We start from the raw sequence: 22,475 nt of genomic DNA on the forward strand, positions 1-22,475 counted from the left end.
ATCAGCAGAAATAGCCCTGTCCTCTGGCTGTGGGGAAGAGCCGAAAAGGCATTACAACAGCTTCCCTGCTGGAAAAAGAGGGCCCAGGCTCTGAAGCAGCTTCTGCAAGAAGATGTCTGGTTCACAGTAGATCATCTGTGGAACTTCTCCCTTCAAGAAGCAATTTTACAAAAAGTAATCATACCAATGACAATTGCTTTGGGGCAGAAGTTGGTCTCAGACTTCTAAGAAGCCAACCTTAGAAGAGAAATCCCAGAACTATGTGTCAGAGTAAGGCTCTTCTGACACAAACGACTCTATACCTAGAAAGGACCAAGGAGCCACTGTTAGAAAGTCCTTCCAGGCCTGTACATCTTGCCATACTATGCTTGCATTAAAAGATACCTAAAAATGACAAAATATATTTTGCCATTTTAATTCGTTACCACCTTTAGAAATAAGTATAAAAAAGTCAGCGTCCTCCTTCAGGAGGAAAGGGATGGCAATACAGCTTAGGTACTTGGAGTACCTTTATTTAGTCTGCCCAAATTCTCTTGAAGAACTGTCAAGGGGTTTGCTAGAGGGCTCTCCTAGACTACAAGCTCTGAGAAGGTCACAGGGACACCCTTTCTTTCACAAATTTTCCAGGCTTTAAAGCCACACACCCTCCCTGTCCCCCCCAAACCCCTTTCCTACTTTAAAAAAAAGTACATGAATGCAAATCAGTACTACTCCATAAGCATGTCAGGTTTCACTTCTACTTGCCTGTGACATAAATCTGACAGGGTAGATAAAACAACAGAAGCATCTTCCTTTTTGGAAACTTTAACTATTTGCAGAATACTTCGCTGATCAGACAGTGGCAAACATCAGCACTGCCAAGAATGATACAATGGCACTTTTGTATGTTTCTTACTGAAAAAAATCAGCAGCCATTTTGCTGGGGAAAAAAAAAAATATTTCTCCATTCCTGCAAACGCTGTGTAGGACACAAATGCCACTCTCCACCTGAATGGCTAGAATCTGCTTCAAGCAGAAAAGCGATTGTGGCACTTCAAGGCAAGTCTCCTTACAAGTATGTAACACACAACGATTGTAGAATCCCAGTATAGCTATTATCACTGTAGACATTTAATGGTTCAGTAATAATGATATGCGTTTCTCTCAAAGTACTCTTTTATTCATGCCATTATGTTTTAACCCACAAAGCAAGCTGCGGAAGGAGCTTTCTGTTATCCAACAGCCCCAGACTCACATTAAGAACTAAACAAATAGGAAGTTACTGATGCATTTCACACTCAAAGGAAAGTACTCAGTATGTTGTCTCCTCCCAGCAGGTAAGAACAGGAAAAATACCTTCTTTGTAAACTAACAAAATAATTTCCACCAACTTACACCATCATCTTTTTTGGCATTTCTATCCACAATAGCAAGATAGATCAAGCATCAAGCCCCACCCCCAGATAAGTAGAAAAATCAGCTGGCGTTCGCAGCAGCTACACAAAAACAAGGGATAAATAAAACCAATGTGATCTTTGCTGGTCACGACAGCTCTTTTTGCCCATCCTGTCTCTTTATATTTGAGCTAGTTTTGGCACAGGAGCTCAGGCACTGCCCGGGCACAAGCAACGACCACCACAGCCAGCGTGCCAGGCTGAGCCTGCGGCACAGCCAGCGGGACCCTGACATCCCAGTCTGCGAGCTCTGCCTGCGGGACGTATCTCTGTTAGTGCCCTGGGAAGGGATGCACAGCATCGGGCGAAACCTGGCCAAGATTAACTGTTGCGGAAGTCTGTAAGGACTAACGTCCAAGTGAAACAAAGGTCGCAATCCTGTCCTTTAGCCCCGAGATGGTGCTGCTTCCAAACCCTTTACCTTCCTGCTGCTCAGAGCTCATAAACTAACCCAGCCTAGGAGAAAGGACTCCAAAGCTGTGATTTCAGATGGTGCTTTTGCACCCTGGCAGGATGGCTCCATCGTGTGACAAAAGAGGAACACTGCACCCACGTGGAAATGTACTCAATAAAACAAAGCCTGCTTTCTCAGCAGGTGGTCCGCTGCCAGTGACTTAATTTATTCTAGCTAAAAAAACCCCGAGTAGTTCTTGGACAAAGACCTAGGATTAGCAAGTGAAATACAGCCTTCTTTTTAACCCCTTTGTAACTTCTACACAGAAATGCTGCTTTGTGTTTCAGAACTCTGCTGCTTAGCCTGGAGAAGGAGGAGGGCTGTGGGATAAGTGGCAGTTGTGCAGCATATTTGAAATAAAGATTTAACTGTGGCAGGGTTTCAACTTTTCATTCATGCAAGCACTGTAGTGTATTTTTATAGTAGGAGTCAGTTATTTTCCTCACCCCTGACCATGTCAGTCAGCTATATATTTTCATTTCCAAGCCAAGAAGTTAAAATTGATAAAATTTAAAAAGTTAGTATTAACGAAATAATACTGGTATCAGCTCAACCTCCTTTAAAGCTATGAGTAAGATGTTATTTACTCTGTGGTCTACACTCAGAAGCTTTTGAGCTATGTGTGTGGCTTCCAACCATATGGCTACATCAGGGGAGTTTTGACATTTACATGCCAGAGATGCTACCTCACTTCCTTCCTCCCCTGCTCCTTTTTTCACTGTTCTTTCCAGATCCTCTCCCTACATTCATAACCTTCCTTCATTTCACTAGTGTATTCACTGTCTTCACCCTGGAGGTCTTCTCTTTGATGCCCATTTGGCTCAGCTCATGCATGTTTCCCTTCTGGGACCTACCAGGCACTTCAGTGTTGCACAGCCTGGAGGGGCAGCAGTAACCACCCCTCCCAACACCGGCCCACATCAGCTTTTCAGCTTTGAAATAAAATACAGAAACAGCACGATGGTGTACAGGCTCCAGCTTGGGTAAGAGTTAACTTGCTTCCTAGCAGCCCATATGGTGCTGTGCTTTGCATTTGTGGCTGAACAGCGTTGAGAACATACCACTGTTGTGGCTACTTCTGAAACGGTACTTGCATGGTATCAAAGCTTTCTCTCCAAGCTGCTTCTCCAGGACGTGAGGAGGATCATCTCCAGTCCAAAGGATGAAGTTTAGCCAGCACAGGAGGCTCCACATGGCAAAGATGAAGGAGGTGAGCAGGCACCGGTGTGAGGTAGCTGCCCCAGGGGCAGGGACCTGATGCCACGTCCTACTCATGGTACCAGCGGAGGTCTGCCATGTGCCAGAAGCGCCCTGCCAGGGCGACAGCCAGCGGGGCAGTGTGGGGGGGAGCAGAACAGGCTCTATGTCAGGCAGCAGCTGCCATGCCCTGCCATGCCTGCCCTGAGGTCCAGCTCCACCTGCCTGGGCTCCCCCACAGCCCTGCTCACCTCCCTCGTCTGCGCCGTGTGGAGTCCCCTGCCCCAGCTAAACTTCATCTTTTGGACCTTGCAATGAGGCAAATGGACCCAGTAAAAGTGGTAAGCCACATTCCAGCCTTCCTCTGCCCACCCCCTATCTGTAGATTAAAGCAGATAATCATGTGAAAGTATTGAGTTCTTACTACTAACTGCATCCCCGTGTGATGATGTTTTACCACTTACGTAAAAGCTTGGATCTTTAGTCTCTATCACTTTCAACAAAATAAACTTCTGTAGTTTAGCTAATGAAAGGGAGCTATTTGATAAAGCTTCTTGCATGTTCAAATGTGATTAATTTACCACAGCTTATTAAATTACCATCAGCTAAGCTGCAGTTAGTCCAGGGCTTGCTCTTAACCTAAAGTGAAAAAAAAGCACCAGGGCTCAGCTTAGACCAAAGAGATCTCAGACAGGTCTTGGTACTCAGCATTTGTCACAAGATAAAAATGTACACCGAGAGCAACCACAGCTCAGATGACTAAGTGTAATTACTTAATGACAGTAAGTTGACCAGAGCTCTAAGAAGTCAGTCTTTTTGATTATCGTGAGATCGCAGGATAATTCAGTTGGGAAGGAAATTCAATAGGTCAGACCAGGTTGCCCAGGGCTGTACACGAGCAAAACCAAGCGAGCAAAGAGATAAAAACTTTCAAATTTTTTACTGTATATATTTCCACAGTTTTCCACAGTAGCCTACCACACAGCTGTGTAACATCCACAAATTTCTTCAGTAACAAAACGTAAAATAACAGAGTACAAAAATAAGCACTTTAACTGCTTTAATTCTGCTTACCAAGTAAGCAAGAGTAGGAGTTATAAACCTCACTGGCTTTTACACCAGACTATTGCTTCCAAAGAAAAGCGCCATGATGTGCCAAAGCCTGACATCTGCAGCCTGACTGCAGTGAGCTCCCCAGGGCTCCCAGCGAGTTCACCAGGGCCAGCACAGGTGCAGCAGTCCTGCCATTTGTGGCACACAGCAGGACCAGACCTAACAGCACATCCTCCCTCCCTGTTCCCCTTTTCCTCATTTCCCCATTATGAAGGCTGGCTGTATAGATAGGTGCGATCCATGTTTAGAGGACCCTCTTCAGATTTGATCTTATTAGTCATCCCAAACCAAACAGCAACTGAGCATTCTCTGAGCACTGCAAGATCAATTCATAACCGACTGTGCAGCGCCAGGCAGGATTCATTACGCAGTATACTTTTCCTCCCCCTGTTTTTTTGCTTTGTGGTAGTGGTTGTAGTCATTATACAGATCCTTAAAGACCTCCCTTACACCTGCTGGTAGTGACGCATTTAAGAACTTGATGTCCCGTTCAATGCAAAGGTCAAGGATGTGATATATCCCTTCTGTGAGATGTTTCTTCACAGCCGGGTGCAAAGTCACCTATGAGAAAAACAAAACTGCATTAAACTTGAAGACTAAAAGGCAAGAAAACACCCTTTCCACAGTCAGTATACATTAAATGCTGACAACATTTCCAGTGCATCAGACCATCTGGAACAGCCCATTAGATAAAATCCAAGATTTTGACTTGTGCAATATTTTCCTGATTTTTGCAAACATGTTTTGCAGAACAAGCATGCCCCTTGCAATAAAACGCACAAGAGTGCTACTATACACGTTGCTGTGACGGCAAAGACACTGATCATCTTGGAATCATGTGAACACTCCTCAGCAGAAAAACTGTAATTAAAAAAACCCTAAAATACTTGCCCTGGATTACATATTTCAGTAGATTCTGTATGTCTCATATCAGCTGAGAGCTCCTATTAGTCTCAGTTTCAAATGAGCACTTTCTTTAGGCTACTCTATCATTTACACTAAGTAGTCAATCAATTTTAACTTATCACTTAACAACTTGATATTTATCTAACAATTTGTATCTGACGACTTCACCGTATAAGCTTTAATAAAAGAAGCCTCCAAAAAGCTCAGGAGATGTGCATTTCTTTGATCTAACACCAGAAATCAGGTACCTTGCCTGAAGTCACGCAGAAAGTTGAAGGAACAGAAGGAATGACTCGGGACTCCGTGCTCTGCTTCTGCCATTATAACTCCGGCTCAACCCCAGAACCAGCAGAACTGCCACTACAACCAGGAACATCAACGCTGACTCTGGAGTCCTCTGGTGCTCCAGGCTAACTGAAATTTGTCCTGCGCTCACAAATCATTTGCTAAATACTTCACTGCCTGAGGCGGTGCTGGCCTCTGGCATAATCACATTATTTTTGCTGCATAACTATGTCTTATCTTTGCTGAATCCCAAAATTAGCTTTATGCCTCCAGACCTAAGCCTCTGCACTCCAGGCCTAATGAAAATTACATAAAAAGCTGTCATTAAAATTCAGACTTCTTTCTTCCTGAGGCAATTAATAAACTTTCCACTAATGAAGTGCACTCCTAATCACTGTGACAGGCTCCTGCTCTCTTTCTGCCCTAAATGTAAACCAGCTAATAGATTTTATTAGACCTGCTAACATAGCTGGGAAAAAACATAGAGCAGGCATTAAGGCACATAGGCCTTTCTTTAGATCTCTGACCCTGATTGGGTCATTTTTCCCCTCTATGTCAGTTGATCTATTGGTTGGTTTATAACAGATGTTATTTCTCCCTACATCGAGCACTAAAGTAACAGAACAGTCGAGCATCACAACTCCCAGTAAGTGTGCTGGGCTGGCCTCTCCCTTCCTAGCACAGAGAAATGACTGCAGAGAACGAGGACGTTTCCCACAGCTACTGTCAAGATGGACCAGATGTCCCACACGTGGGATAAGCAGATACCTCAGAGCTGCAGTTAATGGAACTGCATCCCTTACGTCCCAAACTAATCTGGACTCATGCTTTATTTGGGCCATTCTTGCTTTGCAGTGCAGTTTCCTATAAACACCTTCCAATAACACTATGGGAAGCAGAACCAAAGATTTAAACAGCTGCCACTACTGGCTGGCAGTTAATTATGCTTCTAAGTGTTTTACGGTCTATATAGTTAGCACAACCAATTTGTCAAGCATTACAGAGCTCTTGATGGGAGACATTAAATGTGTGAAGAGCTATTTCACTATTGCTGAATTAAGGAAAAGCACTGTCAACAGTATGAAAGAGGCTATAGATGCCACCCACTCCAGCAAGAAATCTTTCTAGAGTAACACAAAATAATTCACAAGGATATTTTATTTCCTGGTATAAAAAGGAAGCACTGAGGGAACTGTTACATGACGACTTTAAGAGTGACTGTTTAGGCCAGTAGCTTTCATCAGTTTTAAAAGGGTTCCAGTAAGTATGCAGATGCCCATACAAAGCTTTAAATCCACCAACATGTTTTTCTCAGTTACTTCTTACAGACCCCCAGGGTCTTCAGATCACAGGCTGAAGGCGACTGATCTGGACTCAGAAGAGATGAATGGTTAAAGGAGTTTTTCTCTCCCTCTGCAGAGCAAAATGAAAGATGCGTACGTGCATGCTGAGGCCTCCCCTTCCTCTGATATCCATCAATTCTCACCAGTCTAATGAGCAAATAAATCATCACCTACTTGTGATCTATCTATTCTGTCAGACAGAAAACACCCCTTTGTCACAGCGTCTGATGGCTCACTACACCGATTCCCTTTTCCACGCCCAAGGGTTCCATACGTACATTACTGATCTGTGGTTTCAGATATCATCCATCACTTTCCATTTCCCAGTGATAAGTATTGCACAAAACTTTCCTGAAGTCTCATGAGACTTTGTATACTGCTAATACTGATTAAGTGTCCTTTTAACTTGGAAAGGTCATTTGACCATTCAAGTCAGGTTTTCCGAGTAAAAGCTCTACATTCAGCGACGAACAGATTTCAGAGTTCGGCGATAGTTAAATAGAGCAGAAGTAGTCTTAACAGTAATTTGTCCCCAATATTTGCTGAACTACTATGTTTATTAAGTAAACAATAACCAATACCAGGAACACTAAATAACATGGCTAAAAATTGATATATCCCCTTGTTTTGCTCCCAAACCTTGGAAAAAAGTGGGGCAATAGAGAAGGCAGCTGAGTTTAAGCTGCATAACAACCTTCATGGTTAGTTGCACTGGCTACACCATAATCCTTCAGAAACATAGCACCAGTTACAGTATTTTCGTGGTGGTAAGAGAGCCTAAAATCAAATACTAACATTCCTTTTTGTATTTCAGCCCATGCCCAGGCAACAGCCACAAATAATCAATTTGCAGGTACTTGCAACACAAGCAGCATTCAAACCCTGGGTGAAATCTAAATCCATTAGGCTGGAGAAAGTGACAGTTTGAACTTAGGTCTGGATGTGAGAAGCTACTGACCTGGCTTTGGCATTCATAATAGTAGGAGCAGTTGTTTTCAGCAAGGATGGGAATGGTATCTTTGGTACGGAAGGAGAATTACTGAAAAGCTAACAATTCTCCAGCTTGATAACATTTTCTCCATTCACTTACTCATTTAAACCAGATTACAAGACATTTTCCAGGACAATTTTTCTTCATTACTTTGCCAGATGGGGCCCTAACTGCTATCAATCCTGGACAACTGAGACTAGCTGGGAGAAGAACTACACATGAAGAAAAAAAAAAAAAAACATGTTCTCCCAACATGACAGAAAAGCAAAGCAGTTCTGTAAACAGACACTGTATTGTTTTGCCTTAAAAAAACAAAGCCCACACCTTCAGAAAGCTTTCAGGAGCTGGGTAAGAAAGACTCTCAGGAACTCTTGCTCAAAATAACAGAGAGTCTGGATCAAACTTGTACCCCTATAAGACACAGCAACTTTTATAACTTCACAGATTTTACAAAACTTAAACACAGCTGCCTTTGGAACAAGAACTCCAAAGCCAGTACAATAACATGGCACTTTCAAGAGGGATGAGAACATGTTACCTTCTGCAATTCAGTCACATACTGAGCCACAATGAAAGCAGAAAACACAGTGAAGTCCTCCATTTCTGCAGCAATATGAGTATACATCCGTTCCACCAAGTGTGCACACTTCAGTATAACTTCAAACTCATCTGTGTTGCCTAAAACAGAAAATGAGTTGCAGTCTGGCATTTACGGCTTAAAAATGCTAGGAAAAAACCAGAGAATCACCCGGTCTGCCATATGATTCCTGAACTACATGAAGCCAACATCAGCTTGCCCATTTTATCTTCTTTTCTTACTAAGCCACAGCTGAGAGGTGGCCCCCACCCCCACAACACACCATATGCATCTCTTCCAATGCTTATTTTGTAGAAGCACACTGATTCCCACTCCACGTGCACTGCAAGCAAAAAGTATTTGTTATATATGCTGAAGTGCTAAAAGCAGCAGCTATGGTCCCTTCCATGATTCACTCCCAACTAGCATCGTGGAGGAGAGAACAAGGAGACTGGAAAATTAAATTCTCTACTTACAGAAAATCAGAACTCATGTCTTAGAAACAGCATAGTAAGAAACCTTTCTGATGAGATTTATTACATGGAATACAGTAGCAGAAGCTACAGCACTGGAGATATTTAAATGTGAGACTGCAGAGATCACCTGAGAATTTACCCTTTCAGTAGGCAGTGAATGAAGAGAACTAATACAAACAACAGAGAAGGGAAATGTAGAAATTACTTTCGTGTTACCTGTTACGAAAATAAAACAATCCTGCAAAGATAAACAGCATGTTTTTAAACTTTAGGACACCATGTACCCCTAAGTTTCTTGTGATCCTTGCCTTATGTAAACGTATTATAGAAGTGAGCAAATTCTCAAAGTTTGGCACCAGTTTAACAGACCTTTTCCTCTATCATTGGGCCTTTGTTAGTATATTCCTCCATGATGCATATATATGCTTACATTTGCCCACAGTTGTGGGCAATATATCAGCTGAGATAAATCTGAACATGGTAAGCTGTAGCACATCAGTGGAAAGCCACCATGCTTTCAGGTACAGAAGTTGATAGGAAGAGCAGAAATTGGGCTCAGCAAGCCTTCCCAGCTCCTGTCTACTTGCCTGCCAGTCAGTGAAGAATACCTTATTCACCTAAAGCAGTGCTGTCCAGATGCAGCTCCACAGGACCACTACCTTCATAAGCCCACAATTCTACAAAGCTCATCCTCAATTTTACATAAAGGACAGATAGGGCTAATGGTTTCAATGCCACAGCTAGGTTTAGATGATTTTGCTTCTAGTGTCAGACTGCCCTGTTCTGCATCTCCTCTTCTAGAATATACCAAATTACAGCGTGTTTATATAGTGCAAAAGATACGGTACCTCTGTCTCCTTTCTGACGTCCTTCATGCATGACAGAAACAACCAGACGATGGAAACTGTTCAGAAAAGACGGTGCTGCTTTCAACAGCACCTGCAAAAACATGAAAAAAACCATCTGAGACTATGCAGTAAAGGGAATGGAGAAGGTAGAGGTACACCACCCCACAGTCTGCAGGAAGTCAATTACTGTGAAGGAAACTACATAGCCCATACAGCTGTCAGAAGCAGAGACTATCTTTTCATTCTGCATCCATACAGTATGTAGTACATGAGAACCCTGGAGTAGGGCTGCAGTCCTGGCCATATTCAAATATAAAGAACAAGTAAACATTGTATTAGAGTTACTCAATCTCTCCAAAGCAGCATTAGATTTAGTACCCTAATGCCTAGGGAATTTGTTCTTGCTGGTAGAGAACCTGTGTAGCCAAACAGATTCGCAGAACACAAGGTCCAGTAACGCTATGGATCACTGTGTGAAAACAGCCTGGAAAGGCAGCTTTCTACCACAGGGGTTTTGTAAGGGCATTTTACCAGTGTGTACTGCCTTGCTTTCAGAATTTGCCATTTCCCCATCTTTAACTTTCTTCACTCTCAGTCCTAATACAAATGCACGAGGCCCCTTCCCTTGTTTCTTCCACCTCTGCCTACATATTCCATGGAGTATCTCCAATCCTGTGCAAGTCCTGGCATTTCTTCACTTTCCCATGTCAGAAGGCTGACAAGAACACCAGGATGATACAATGTTTGAAGGTCACCAACTTCTAACATGTCTAAGCCCTGTTTTCAAAGGACTGCAGAGTCTTGATCTCCAGTGAGAATGAGGTCCTACAGCTCGAGTCATTTATGCTTGTAGAAATCAATCATAAAAAAGTGAAAGTTTTATTCTAATCTAGCATCAGATGTTGATAAGCAATCTGCTGCCAAAGACCAACAATGCAGGCATAAAACAAAGCAGGAGAGCAACTGAAATGCTGTGATTTTGAGATTCTCAGCCTTTCAAATAACAAGCAGTACAAAGCACTTTCATACTATCAGGACAAATTATTTCAAAACCACTATTTAAAAAAAATTCTCATCACTGGCCTCCGTGTTGGTTCTTTCTACCTTTCTACTCTCCTCCCACCTCCTCACAGATATACCTTTGGATGACACTGCACAATAGAGAAGAGTACTTCATGGACTCCCTGGAAGACACTGCGATAGTCTTCTGTCTTCAGATGATCCAGAGGGACTGTTAGGAGAATGCTGAATGCCAAGGCCACATGGTGTGGATTCAAGAGAACCCCTTCTCCTTGCCTTAGCAGAGCTGCCACAGTCTCTAGAATAGGTACAACTATGGTGGAAATCAGTGATTGGTCCTGACAGGCCTCTTTGGTTTGCATCTACAAGAAGACAGGAAACAGGTAAGGAGGAGTGCATTAGCCACCTATCCCAGGCATTCACACTCCAGGGAACCATAATACTCTGACCTGAGCCAATGGAACTAGACTGGTGCAAGCTGGACTGGCAGGGAGACTCCTGCACTTTAGCCGTTTTCATGCAACTGCACCCTGGGCGAGTTGCGTATGATGCATTTCAAGCAAGCACTGCTGTGAGGGTGGAATTGTAACTGCTCCCCAAGTCCCCTGACAACCAGCACCTCTTCGCACCCCCTCACATGAACGCATTGATGTGGTTCTCTCCCTCACAAGCATGCAGACCTACCGGAAAAGGCAGAAATTGCATGCTCACGATTCCCAGGCATTGCAGAGCCAATCTCTGACAAATTCTGGTCTAGAGACACCATGACCATGAGAGAAGAGAAGACAAACCTACATCACTAGGTTTGTATGCTGTACAAACAAAGGACAGGAAACCTGGGTTTGGCTACTTGCAGCTAAGTTTCTCATTCATAATTCAGTGAATTTTTTTTATTTTTTTTTAATATGAGCACTTTTCTCTTTTTGTTTTGCTGCTGTTGCCTTCTGCTACAACACGTGGCAGACAGTTACCTTCTCCTTTGGACAGGAGGAAGGACAGCAGACTCAGACTCTCTTCTCTGCAGCCTAACAAGTTTCTCCCAAACTCCAGATTACATAGTGCAGTCCCAGAAAATTACTACTAATAAGAAATGGATGACCTACACACTGCACTCACAGAAGGAAATTTATTTGAGGAAGGAGGAAAGGGTCTAGACAAAAAAGTGCAGGTGAATCTGGTATGGATTTGTTGAGTATCCACAACTTTTCTGTTTCTGTATGCCTCTGCGCATGTTAGATATAAACCACTACAGACTCCAACCAATAAAAGGGATAGGTAATGAAGTTACAGTAAAGAGATACTTACAGCTAAAGCTGTGATTATCTGTGGGCTGGCAAACCAGAAAGCTTTCTCTTTGTCTCCACTTAATGGGCAGCTGAGCAACAATCTGGTTAGCGTAACAGCTGACAATACTTCCTGCAGAAAGCAGATTGATGATCACTCAGGGGTACAAGATGCAATGGTTCCTTTCAAGTACAGAAGAGCTCTTTCAAGGGCAGCGCCAGTTTTGAGCATAACCAGAGCCTTGACACATGAAAGTCCTCCCACCAACAGGTCTCTTTGGAAATTGTGAAGCAAGCGGCAGCTCAAAAAAAATGCAGTACGCTGAGCACCACTGGCCCAAATGTACTGCATGCTACATTTATTTTAGAATCAATTTACTGTACAAAAAGGCTTACGTGATTTTTTAAGAAAGAAAAGCCTTCTCCTTCAACTGCCACTAGATAACAGAGCGAAGTAGGGGGAATACAGGGACACCAGGACACTGCATTTGCTGCAGGGTTTTGTTTTTTTTTTACTTGCTGGCTGTTAGGACAGACTGATAAAAGAAACCTATTACAAGCTATACTCAGGTGGCAGGAATTATATGTGTAGTAGAGGAATTCCAGATACACTTTCAAAAAGACATATCAAGAATTGATGCAGCACATCCATGTCTACTTCTGACAAATAAGACAGAACCAGATAAACCCCGAAGTTTAATCCAAGTTTCATTCTCAAGTCACTGAGCTTTCTATGGAGGGTACAGCTGGCTTTTTTGCCCAAAGTGTTCCATATGTCACCACTGCTGCTTAAGCTGCTCTGGAGAAAGGCACAGTATTTAAAAAGCTACTGAATGGTATCTGGTTATTACACAGTAAAAGTCTTTATAGAGACAAATACCAAAAGCAGGTGCAGTTTTGGTTTTACTTAAAAACATCAGCATTTCTGACAGTGCCTTTAGCCATGTTAAGAAGAGCCACAGACAACCAGTGGTTAAACTCACTGACTGCTAGTATCTGTTGTGCAAGAGCTCTGATCAGCAAGTAGAAAAAAAATCTCAGCATGGCCTGTAACATCACAGCCGTGTGATTTCTGTTGACATTACATGGAATTAAGACTGCCGAGTCCTTAAACTGGACAGAAAGTTTTTCCAGTAGGTTTCCATGATCTTTCTACCTCTCTCAATTTATATCCAGAGCATATCTCAGCACAGTCACCAAGCCTTTCACTATGTAAATTAATTTGACCTGACCACTGAACATAAAGCAGGAAGAGGAAATATTTATTTATGAGATGTCATTCAGCCAACATCATTTTTTCAGATTACAGAAAACTGAAGAAAGAAGTTGACAATAAACTAAGCTCATGCCTTACTTTAGTCTTCTGTTGCCAAACATTCCTCATTTCAAGTCCCTGCAGCACCAGCCTCATTATGGTATAAAACTCCTCCACAGAGCAGTTTCCCAGCAGCTGGACAAGCACCTCTGTCAGCTCCATCTCGATACTTTGGATCACCTGGGTTGTGACTGCAGGACCTGCATATTCAAGAGACACAAGCATATCTTCATCAATTTCCAAGACAGGGACTTCCACAGGTAAGAACATCGTGAATCGAACCTTCAAACAGCTCCATGGGTACCTTTTTAACACTCAAATGCACAGAGGGCCCCGCACTTTCCCTTTAACTCAGTCCCCACTAGTGCAATGAATTCCTGTTCTCAAGTACTTCCTCCTCTAGAGTTCACAGAGCAGTCATCATATCAATAAAAAGCCTCCAGTAATATGGAAATACTACAACAAATTGCCTGCACAAGCCAAGGGCGTAGGCTAAACAAGCCACAGGGCTTTACTACAAATGCTGGCCAGAGAGCCATCACAAGTCACAAAAGCATTAAGCTGCTAAAGTTCAGTTCTCTGCTAATCGTATGTCACGCTCCCCACTTACTCTATTATTACTATGTAAGACAGTCCTGGACTAGCTTATATCTTAATTGATTGTGAAGGTTTGTTTTTTAGTTCCACAAGTGTCTACAGGATCTGTGGCAATGCCAAAAGTCTTCTTAAACAGGAATCCATATTTCATTTTATTGAATACTTTATTCATCAGAAATTCTTACAGCTTTTTACAGTGATTAATTATGTCTCCAGCCTAAAGCACTTTAACAATCTTAGACTAGTGAAGTGAGGCACAGGATGAGAGATAGAAGTCAGCAGAAAAACTGCAGCAATTGACACATCCTCATGGTCCCTAGTTCTCGTGTAAAATCCTTGCTCTCAGTGCCCTTACTGAACCCCACAACGCTGAAGGATCAAAATGCAGGCCAGGGAAGAGACAGACTAAGCCCGTATCTACATTTAGTTCTAGCTCAAACTCAACTGCGCAAATTCAAGATCAGATTTTCCATGGAGACCTGTGGTCTGTTCTTAACTACCTAATGCCACTATAAACATTGAGATTGTGACTGTAGTACACTTGAGCAGTAGCCTCCAAAGTGGGGTGCACAAGACAATCCATTGGGCTGCAGGAATTACAAATAAAATATCTTTAATAAATAAAATAAAATGTAAAAGTAGCACTTATTTTATCTTTATCTCATGCTTTTTAAACTTTTGTGTATGCTTTGTAATGTACGTAGTATACTAGTAGAGTAGTGCATGCATAAAATTTATAAACAAACATATATTGAGGCCGCATGCTCAATTATTTATTTTTTCATTGGCAGGTGTGCACAATCAAAAGTGTTTGGAGACCACTGCATCAGAGCATGTTAGTAGTAAGTTTGACAAATTGCAACGGTTCGGAGAAGTTAAACAGAATAGTTATATCTATGCTGTGTTTAGTTCATCTCATTTTCTGAGCGAGGCAATATAAAGGAGCCACTAGGTCACACAGCTGGCAAGAGAGGTTTTTCATGTCATTTCTAGCCCTGGGCCTTTATTTGATGGGGATAAATGGATTGATCTGCCCATCTCCCACAGACTTTATCAGAATTACAAGTGTTCAGCATCCTTAACAATTAGGTGATTTCCATTGTTTTATAACCTTGCCTATGAGATGTAAAAATAGATGAGTATTTTACTGTAGGGTCCTCTGAGATCCTCAGATAAGACGTATCAGATCTGACCTGGTGCACATCAACTGCTTCAGTAGTGCCTGCTATACCAACTACATGACTAGAAGGACACTGCACCTTCAGCCCCACGTCTAGAACTATTACCACATTCCAGTTACTGTCAAAATGCTCTATGGGGATGAATAACTGAGGACCTCAACTCTATTAGGATGCTTGCATCTTCCAGGAGAAGATCATTACTAAACTAGACAGCGGCTGTGGTCCAGGTACCACAACACTACCTCCTTGCAAATTTTCCTGTTATGCATTTATAAAAGGATAGCCTACTGCTTTAACACAAGTAAAAAGATACAGATTCTTCAATAAACTGTATGTTTTGCTAAATGGCTTTTAACTCGCCTCTGCACTGCAAAATTAGAAAAGGAAGTGGAGAAAGAGAATTTTCATACCAGTGAGAAGCTTTTTTATAGAAAAAACAACCATGACTGCAGTTTCTTTTCCAGGATACAGATCTGGCACTGAGCAGAAGACCGTTAGGAACTGCAACGCAGACTGAAGGAACTGCAGATTACCTCCGGCGCAGGGCAGCTCTCTCAGTATCTGAGAGTAAAACTTTTGGTACAGTTTAACACGGGGTTGCTCCAGAAACCCACTGTGCTCCTTCTGCCAGCCCTTCTTGACAGTATGGCTCAGATCTGCTTTGAGAAGAGTAGTGACAGCTGGTATGAATGCTACAGGCAAAGGCTGGTTTTGGGTGTTACTCTGAAGACCATGTTCAACAGTTCTGACCATCTGCAGAACTACTGGCTCCAACAGAGCAGACAGTACATCCGCAGACTGCAGCTTCTTTTCTGGCAGCTGCTGAAGGTACAGTGTGACGACATGACACAGTGTGGTGAATGCCATGAGCAGTAACTGCCCAGCTGCGGGATTCCAGTTTTTCCAAACTTTGCTTTTGGCTCCACCAACATCTGGCTTGCAGCTCACCAGGAAAGACATAAACTTTTCCAAATTGAGCCTCACACTTTGCCTTCTTTCAATAATCATCTGAAGAAAGTTTTCCAAAAAGGCTTCGACTTCCTGGAGATACTGTGCCCAAACAGGAACCGTCAAATCATCAGTGAAGAATTTGCAAGCTGTGAGCTGGGAGGTCATGACAGCCTCAAGAACATCACTGGCATGAAACACCTTAAAAATAGAGTTGGCATTCCTGCCAGCTTGCAGGCATCTCAGGAGGTGGAAGCAGGTACTTAAAAACTTCAGCAATAACAGCTTGCTGCAAGAGACACTAGCCCTGGTATTGGCTAGCAGCGACAGCAGCACCAGAAAACACCGGGTACAGTCAGAGGGAAGAAGACTGTCTAGTTTCAGAAAAGAAGCAATTTCTAGCAAATCCAAGCAGCTTTCCAGTTGACTTTCTTTCAGGATGACAGGGCAGCCGTTTTTTGCTAACAATACCATACACTGGGCAACTTTCTCCAGTGTTTTCCAAGACAAGCTGAGCTCATCCTTCAGCAGTTTGTTTTCTGATGGTGCTTCCAACGGGTCAACAGGTCTGCAAGGAGCCAGGATTTCTTCATGCCAAGGGATATTACCTGCAGACAGCTGCTGAAGTGGCAGATCTACTGAATCCCTGGCAGCAGAGGGCAGCACCCTAGCAAACTGATGAATAAGACTGGTCAGAAAAGCACAATGCAGGACCTTCATTTCTGGTAGAAAGGAGCTATGCATCAAACCAAGAGATATCTTTCCAATGCTGACAGAAGGCTCCGAGTCTGTGTCAGCTTCCTGAGCTTTGGCCAATGCTAAGGTCTCTAGAAGCACATTTGCAATGTACTCTACATCTTTCAGGGAAATGTACGGCAACAGGATAGTCAGGTTGGAGATGACGAGGTGCCAGTGGGCTGTGGGGTAGGTGAGATCACTTACTGCGCTGATATCTCCATCCCATGGTTCAGACTCTCCCCTGCTCATGCTGGATCTCCCGGACTCCAGAATGAAAGCTGCAGCATGCTGCAAGGCCTGTAGGTCAGCTTCGGTCTGCATTAAGATCATCTTCATTTTCTGAAGCATTAGCAGTTGTAAGCAGTATTTACTGGTGGAGGCAAAACTATTTGCAAGTTCCATGACTCTCTCCCAGCACTGCTCCTCCACATCAGGGAGGAAAGCTGAAATGCCACCATGCCTTGCAGCAGACGTAGTAACAGCACTAGCAATTTCAGCTGCTGGAGACACGTATTTACTGCAGCTAACACCAAACAAAGTGTCTACCTCAACCCAAGTGTAAACAAGGAGGAGAGCAGAGTCACTGGCCTTCCTTAGCCAAAGGTCTGACTTCTCCTCCTCTCTTCTAGGAGCCTGAAGCAGCTCCATCAGTGGCTGAATTATTCCCTTCTGCACCTTTGCCAGCAGACTCTGAGTGCGAAGGACCACAGATGAAGGAGTAACATCATCCAGGCTCCTCATGTTGAACAGAAAAGCATGCAGCACAGAGCTCACTGACAGCAGCTTCAAGGCCATGTCAGCTGACCCTTCAACAGCAGGAATGATAAGGGCCTGGCATTTCTCCACAAAGAGACACAAAATGTCCAGAATCTGGTTGGGTGGCAGTTCAAGGAGGCACTCACGAAGCTTTACTGTCAGGCTAGCAGAGAAGACAGGCAGCCTCAGTTCATCAGCAGCTGGCCAGCAAATGACTGTCAGCACCTCCTCAAAGAGCCGTGGGAACTGTCGCAGCTTGGAGTAAGTCTGAAACATGGTGTTGATGAGAGCCTCCTGGGGCTTCTTCGTACGCGGCTCAGACACCCTGGCATCAATCCAAGCCGAGGCCACTAAGTCATCCAAGTCTGGCTCTACTATGAGGTGGTTTAGTGACATCAAGAGTTTAAGACACCTGAACCAAGCAGGGATGGAAGCTTGGGAGTGACTCATCAACATCTGTGCTAGCTTGCGGTAAAACCCAAACTGCACCTCCTTGTGCCGTATACGGTCACTGGCGACATTATAGATATCACTGCTAAGCACCAAGTTCAGCAGCTGTTCCAAAGCAAGCAGCTCTGTGCTCCAGTCTGCAGGAGAGAGCATATCCTCCCTCACCCCCTGCTGCAGGCCAGAGAGCCTGAGACAGCCAAAAAGTCTGCTGAGCATGTGGAAACACAGAAGGTGGTTTTCTGCCTTACAGTACGAGTCCAGAAAGAGCTTATATAGCAGGGACACCGAACCAGCCACAACAGCTCCATGGAGGGCAGGTTCACAAAAGGCACTGCCCAACTTGGTCTGCACTGTGTTGACTGGTAGCAAAAGACTTTTCAAAGCTCCTTTCTTCTTCTCCTGTTCTGGCAGCAGCTCCTCTTTGTAGGATGAGAAAAGCTCAGGCTGGAATAACCCAGCCTGCAGCAAAGTTTCTACTTGGTTGCGGATTTCCCTGCTCAGGTGCTGGCGTACATGGTTGTCATCTGCTTGTGTCCAGCTCCTCACAGTCAGCAAGTGCCTCAGAAGCAGACATGGCTGGAGCAAGTGACTTGTCACTTGCCCAAACACACGATTTGGGTTGGTTTGCTGCCTCTGGATCAGGAGGTACTGAGCAAAGGTAAGTTGGAGGATGCTGAACACCTGGGAGCTCACAGTGTCTTCAGAAGCCAGCTGCTGACATGCCAGCTGGGACAGCTTGCTGAGGAGATCAACCAAGAGCTCACACTTTGCTGTGTAAATGATGGAGAGTGAAGGAGTAGAAAGAATGCCACTGGAGCAGCTCAGCACTGTGCCAATGTTTTGCTGTGTTTTTTGAGAACAGGTCTCTGATAATCTTTCATTTATGACCTGAAGATTGAAAAAGAAAAACAAAACACAAACCCACAGTCAATTTTGCACACAAAGATAAAGCTCATTGCAATGAACCACCACCACCTTCTGTGAGCTCTGGCTGCAAGAAGGAAGCAACAGGGACCTGCCAACACCTGCTGCTGGGCCTCTCGTATTATGGGTCTCCAACTAGAAGCTCCTCTGGCCAAAAGTGTGTCCCTGCATTTATTTGCGCCACAAGATAAGTGAGGAAGCCCTCCTTCAGTATGTGCACTACCAGCAACAGCATAAGACTATCCATACTTGATCCTAACAGTTGATGCTGCAGAAAGGGAGTAGGGGTAAATTTCCTCCGTTCTTGCAAGGTCCCCAAAATGATGTTTCCACCAAAAAACAAAAAAACACACACAAGACACCTCCTACCTTTGATCCAGGAAGCTTATTCAGTAAGAATGTTCATGACTAAATATCATTTCATATTTTAAAAAGAGCCAGTTTCCTGTGCTGGTATCTGGAATGTGAAGGACCGTTCTCTCTCTTTTTTGAGGGATATAGAATTCCGAAGAATTAACGTTTACTTGAACTTGCATTTCCCTTCTTTTTCTCAAACTTTGTGTTGATTTCCCTATGGTTTTCTCCTTTGATCCTGTTTTTGTTTGCTCCCTTTTCTCTCCTCCAGATAATCTTGTCAGCAAATTCAGTAACAATTTACAAATCTGCTTCTATTCCAGAGTTAAAAATCTCATCTGTCTCCTTACACCTTGCAGTGGACAGCTCATCTCCTCAGCTCAAGCCCCACTGAACTAAAACAGATCCTTAAATTCTTTCCACTGGACTCCTTCCCACCTCTGTCCTTGGTCTTTATGGTACTGTGGCCTGCACCTCCCACCTAATCTTCAGCGAGACAAGTTTTCACACCCAGACCACGTTTCAATTTGGCACACTTCTATGTAACATCTCTGAAGCACAAATTTCATCCAACCAATTGCCTGTACTTCACAAATCAATCTCTGCAGGTAGAGACAGTTTTCTCTTGCTTCCTTCCAACCAGATCACAAGTGGGTTATTTTTCCAGTGATTTTGACTGCCTTTGCAGCCATCCACTAATTCTGCTGTTTCTGTAACCAGGTAGCTGAATAGGAAGTTACACTTTCTGGTTCAGTTCTCAACTGTAACTGAAGTCTCCCTCATTCATGTTCAGCTGAGGCTAAAATAATGATATGATTAAGATCAATAATGATTTGTTGCCATCACTGCTTAAGAGTCATCATAAGAAGCTGCAGGGTCTGCTAAACAGCACCTCACACTGCACAAGTACTCAAGCAAAACACACTGATGAGCCCCACAGTGAGGGAAAAAATATCTCTCTCCCTAAGACTTCCAGGCAAAATGGCAATATAAGCAGTAAATAACACAGAAGAGCAACATATGGAACTGAGTCTTTACTTGCCTGTCGAAATACTTAAACCGGTTCACTCTCTGATAGTTCGAAGACATTAAAGACAGAAAGTAAGATTAACTTAGAGGTGATTAATACAATGCTCTGCCATTTTCAGCCTTAGTGCTGCACAAATACAAACTGTATTGCAGAACAGAAATAGAGAAATTTTTATTAGAGGTCCTAAAAGCCATCAGATTAATTATTATGTATTTCACACAACACCCTATGCTGTGAGGAGTCAGGTACTGTAGAAGATAAGCACTGCTATCCAGCATGTTACAAAATATTCACAGTTTTAGTTACCTGTGCAATTGAAAAACTGAGACCGATTGTCTTCCCACTCTTTAAGAGATTCTGTAGTCTTCTACTATGGATAACGTTATCTAGATACGCCCAGAGTTTCTCAACAACTTCATCCTCCAGTTCAAGTTTCTTATTGTAGTATGAAACCAACACATGGCTTACCCAATCAAGTAATACCTGTTAACAAAAGGAAAAAGAAGTAATCTTTAATAATCTCCATGCGAGTAAAGGACAGAAGTAGTATCTCTTCACAATTACAGCACTTGTGCCTTGACAGCTGCTCTACATCCAAGCAGAACAGGCTCTGAACGAGCAGAGAAGTCCACCCTTGTAGGTTTTAACCAAGACCTGAATTCCTAAAAGCTTTAATTCCAAATCCAGTTTTGGCGCTTTGCTCCCCTGTACCCTCCCAAGACAGCTTTCAGAAGTCAACATCCTAAGGCCCTTTCACCAGGGTATAATTCTCACAGTTGATACTGATTAGCAAATGTAATCTTTTAAATCAAAACTTGAAGAATCAGATGGTTTTCACTTTCTGACAATTGGTATTCCTTTCACACCCTCCTCTGGGTATGTTTAAATTTACCATCTAGAAATTCAGGCCTAGGGATTTAGATATGTGCAAATTGGAAAAGGCTGAAATCTACTAATTTAAATTATTGATTTCAAAATAAAATTATGGTGTATGGCTAGATTTAATATTCTAAGTAGCTGAAATAACAGGAGCTCAAAACATTGATCTCAGATGGTGCAAATCCTAGACCCCACAAAACTACTAGGCTGGAGGAGCAGCACAAGACACCCCTCCCTCGGGGAAACACTGAACAGACCTTCAAGAAACAGGATCAAAACAAAAGACTTGAGGGGAGAGGATGAGTTCCAATCAGAGAACACCCAAGCATCTTCCAAGGAGAAGCCCATGAGTCCAGAGTGCACTCTTGGCACGTGCACAAATTCAGAGCACCAGGAAACACACGTGTAGCTACAGTAAGCTCTCTCACCCTGAAGTTCTTGCTCTTATCTATGACCAGAAGCATCAGACTTTAGAGTGTCCTGTATAGGACTTAATAACCAATGCTCGTGACAGCTCTGAAGACAACGGTTTCTCATCTGTCCAGGAGACAGAACACACAAACTACCCTCTCTATAAGAAAGACTCTTCCTGCCTTAATACAAATCTTTCTGCTGAAGCTACTTGAAATATGATGTTATGAAAACATTTAACATAACTACACAGAAATTAAGAGCCGCCCACAATTCACTATCAGAGATATATTTGCCTTACCACCTAGGGTCAAAAGCTTAAGCAATTAGATCTGGATTTTATGAATCAATTCATCCTCAGCAGCAATTAATAATTGGGATTTTTCTTTTCTCCATTTACCATTAAAAAGTACTTACTTGCTCTTTGTTAGGAAGAACGCACTGGTGAGAAATCCAGGCAAAATGGGCGAGTTTGAGTTTGTCCTCCCAAGAAGTCTTGGCGCTTTTCAGCTTCAGGTAAATCCCAGAGTAGATGGCTGCCATGGGGACAGCACAAGGGCCTCCAAAGGCGAAGAGAACCGACTGAAAGAAACGCCAGAGAGAAGGCAGTAGGACGGGAAGGCGGCCGCGCACCCACCGCTCAGGGCCTAACCGCCCCCCCCGCCCGCCTCTCCCTCAGCGGGGCACACCGGGCCCCACACATCCCCGCTCCCCGGTCCTCCTCCGCGCCCACCTCTCCCCCACCGGGCCCCCGACCCCTCGCAGGGACCTCGCTCCCCGCCGGCGCCGGCACCGCCACCGGCACCGGCACCGCCACCGGCACCGCCGCCGCCCGGCCCTCACCGTCCCGCCGGGCCGCGCCGCACGCTCCACCCGCCCTCCTCCACCGACCTCTGTCCCCGCCAAGGCAGCGCCAGCCGATCGCCGATCGCGGGAGGCGGTGCGGGGGGGGGGAGCTCGAGCCCA

At 43.8% G+C, this 22,475-nt stretch overlaps 1 protein-coding gene across 2 annotated transcripts; it reads right to left on the reverse strand.

Moving 5' to 3' along the window:
* Positions 1-3,882: 3,882 nt before the first annotated feature.
* URB2 (URB2 ribosome biogenesis homolog) lies at positions 3,883-22,398 on the reverse strand. 2 transcript variants are annotated; one of them, XR_012834592.1, is made up of 10 exons: positions 22,353-22,398; positions 21,927-22,091; positions 20,526-20,702; positions 15,430-18,799; positions 13,281-13,441; positions 11,949-12,059; positions 10,763-11,005; positions 9,624-9,714; positions 8,261-9,013; positions 3,883-4,758 (listed from the first exon to the last, which is right to left on the reverse strand). XR_012834592.1 is itself a non-coding variant. In XM_075748670.1 (10 exons), exons 2-10 carry the CDS (start codon positions 22,050-22,052, stop codon positions 4,561-4,563), a joined length of 4,617 nt encoding a protein of 1,538 aa, XP_075604785.1. In that variant the 5' UTR covers positions 22,053-22,091; positions 22,353-22,395; the 3' UTR covers positions 3,883-4,560. The 2 variants fall into 2 exon arrangements, 1 of the variants encoding a protein (XP_075604785.1); XM_075748670.1 differs by having other exon boundaries at positions 8,261-8,400; positions 22,353-22,395.
* Between the last annotated feature and the right edge of the window lie 77 nt (positions 22,399-22,475).

The sequence above is a fragment of the Balearica regulorum genome, chromosome 3 (genome assembly GCF_011004875.1).
Source record: "Balearica regulorum gibbericeps isolate bBalReg1 chromosome 3, bBalReg1.pri, whole genome shotgun sequence".
NCBI lineage: Eukaryota > Metazoa > Chordata > Aves > Gruiformes > Gruidae > Balearica > Balearica regulorum.

What these genes read in the sequence shown, in the direction of transcription:
- URB2 (XM_075748670.1), bottom strand. Translation starts at nt 22,052, where the DNA reads ATGGCAGCCATCTACTCTGGGATTTACCTGAAGCTGAAAAGCGCCAAG. An exon ending in AGATAATCACAGCTTTAGCT is followed by an intron (nt 11,006 to 11,948) that starts GTAAGTATCTCT and finishes GTCTTCTTGTAG; the next exon opens with ATGCAAACCAAAGAGGCCTG. An exon ending in TTGTGCAGTGTCATCCAAAG is followed by an intron (nt 9,715 to 10,762) that starts GTATATCTGTGA and finishes ATGTTTTTGCAG; the next exon opens with GTGCTGTTGAAAGCAGCACC.